At 72.2% G+C, this 360-nt stretch overlaps 1 protein-coding gene and 1 long non-coding RNA gene across 2 annotated transcripts in view; one reads left to right on the top strand and one right to left on the bottom strand.

The window, feature by feature from the left end:
* The window catches only part of IRX4 (iroquois homeobox 4), a gene marked incomplete at its 5' end in the record, with an annotated part of 3511 nt that extends 3152 nt beyond the window's left edge, over positions 1–359 (bottom strand). Inside the window, 1 exon segment of the mRNA XM_077749425.1 lies at positions 198–359. Within this exon segment, the coding sequence (XP_077605551.1) occupies positions 198–359 (162 nt within the window).
* The window catches only part of LOC144219457 (uncharacterized), an 11380-nt gene that overhangs the window by 9147 nt on the left and 1873 nt on the right, over positions 1–360 (top strand). The gene's annotated exons all lie outside the window — the stretch shown is intronic.

Raw genomic sequence — 360 nt, 5'->3', positions numbered from 1 at the left:
GGAGATCCGTCTGGTCAGAACCGCAACCCCGGCGGCTGGCCGTGTTCGAGGAGCCGGGCTGGGAGGCGCAAAGTCGAGGAGGCACCCCCTGCGGTGCGGGGTCCAGGGCACTCGCGCGGGCGTCCAGGGAGGTGGGCCGGGCAAATCGGGGGCAGGGGCGGGGCGGAGGACGGTTTCAGATAATCCCCTCCCCTTACCAGCGAGTAGAAGGCGGACGCCTCGGAGCCGTAGGTCACGTAGTTGCCGTAGCCCTGCGAGCCGCCGTACGCGCCCCCGTACACGCCGAGCGCCGCCGCCGAGCTGAGCTCGTGGCGCGCGGTGGCCAGCAGCCGGCTCTCGTAGACCGGGCAGTAGACGGGC

Source organism: Crocuta crocuta, unplaced genomic scaffold, assembly GCF_008692635.1.
Source record: "Crocuta crocuta isolate KB4526 unplaced genomic scaffold, BGI_CrCroc_1.0 scaffold89, whole genome shotgun sequence".
Taxonomy (NCBI): domain Eukaryota; kingdom Metazoa; phylum Chordata; class Mammalia; order Carnivora; family Hyaenidae; genus Crocuta; species Crocuta crocuta.
The sequence above is the reverse complement of the archived record's forward strand: the minus strand, read 5'-3'. Positions and strand labels throughout refer to the sequence as shown.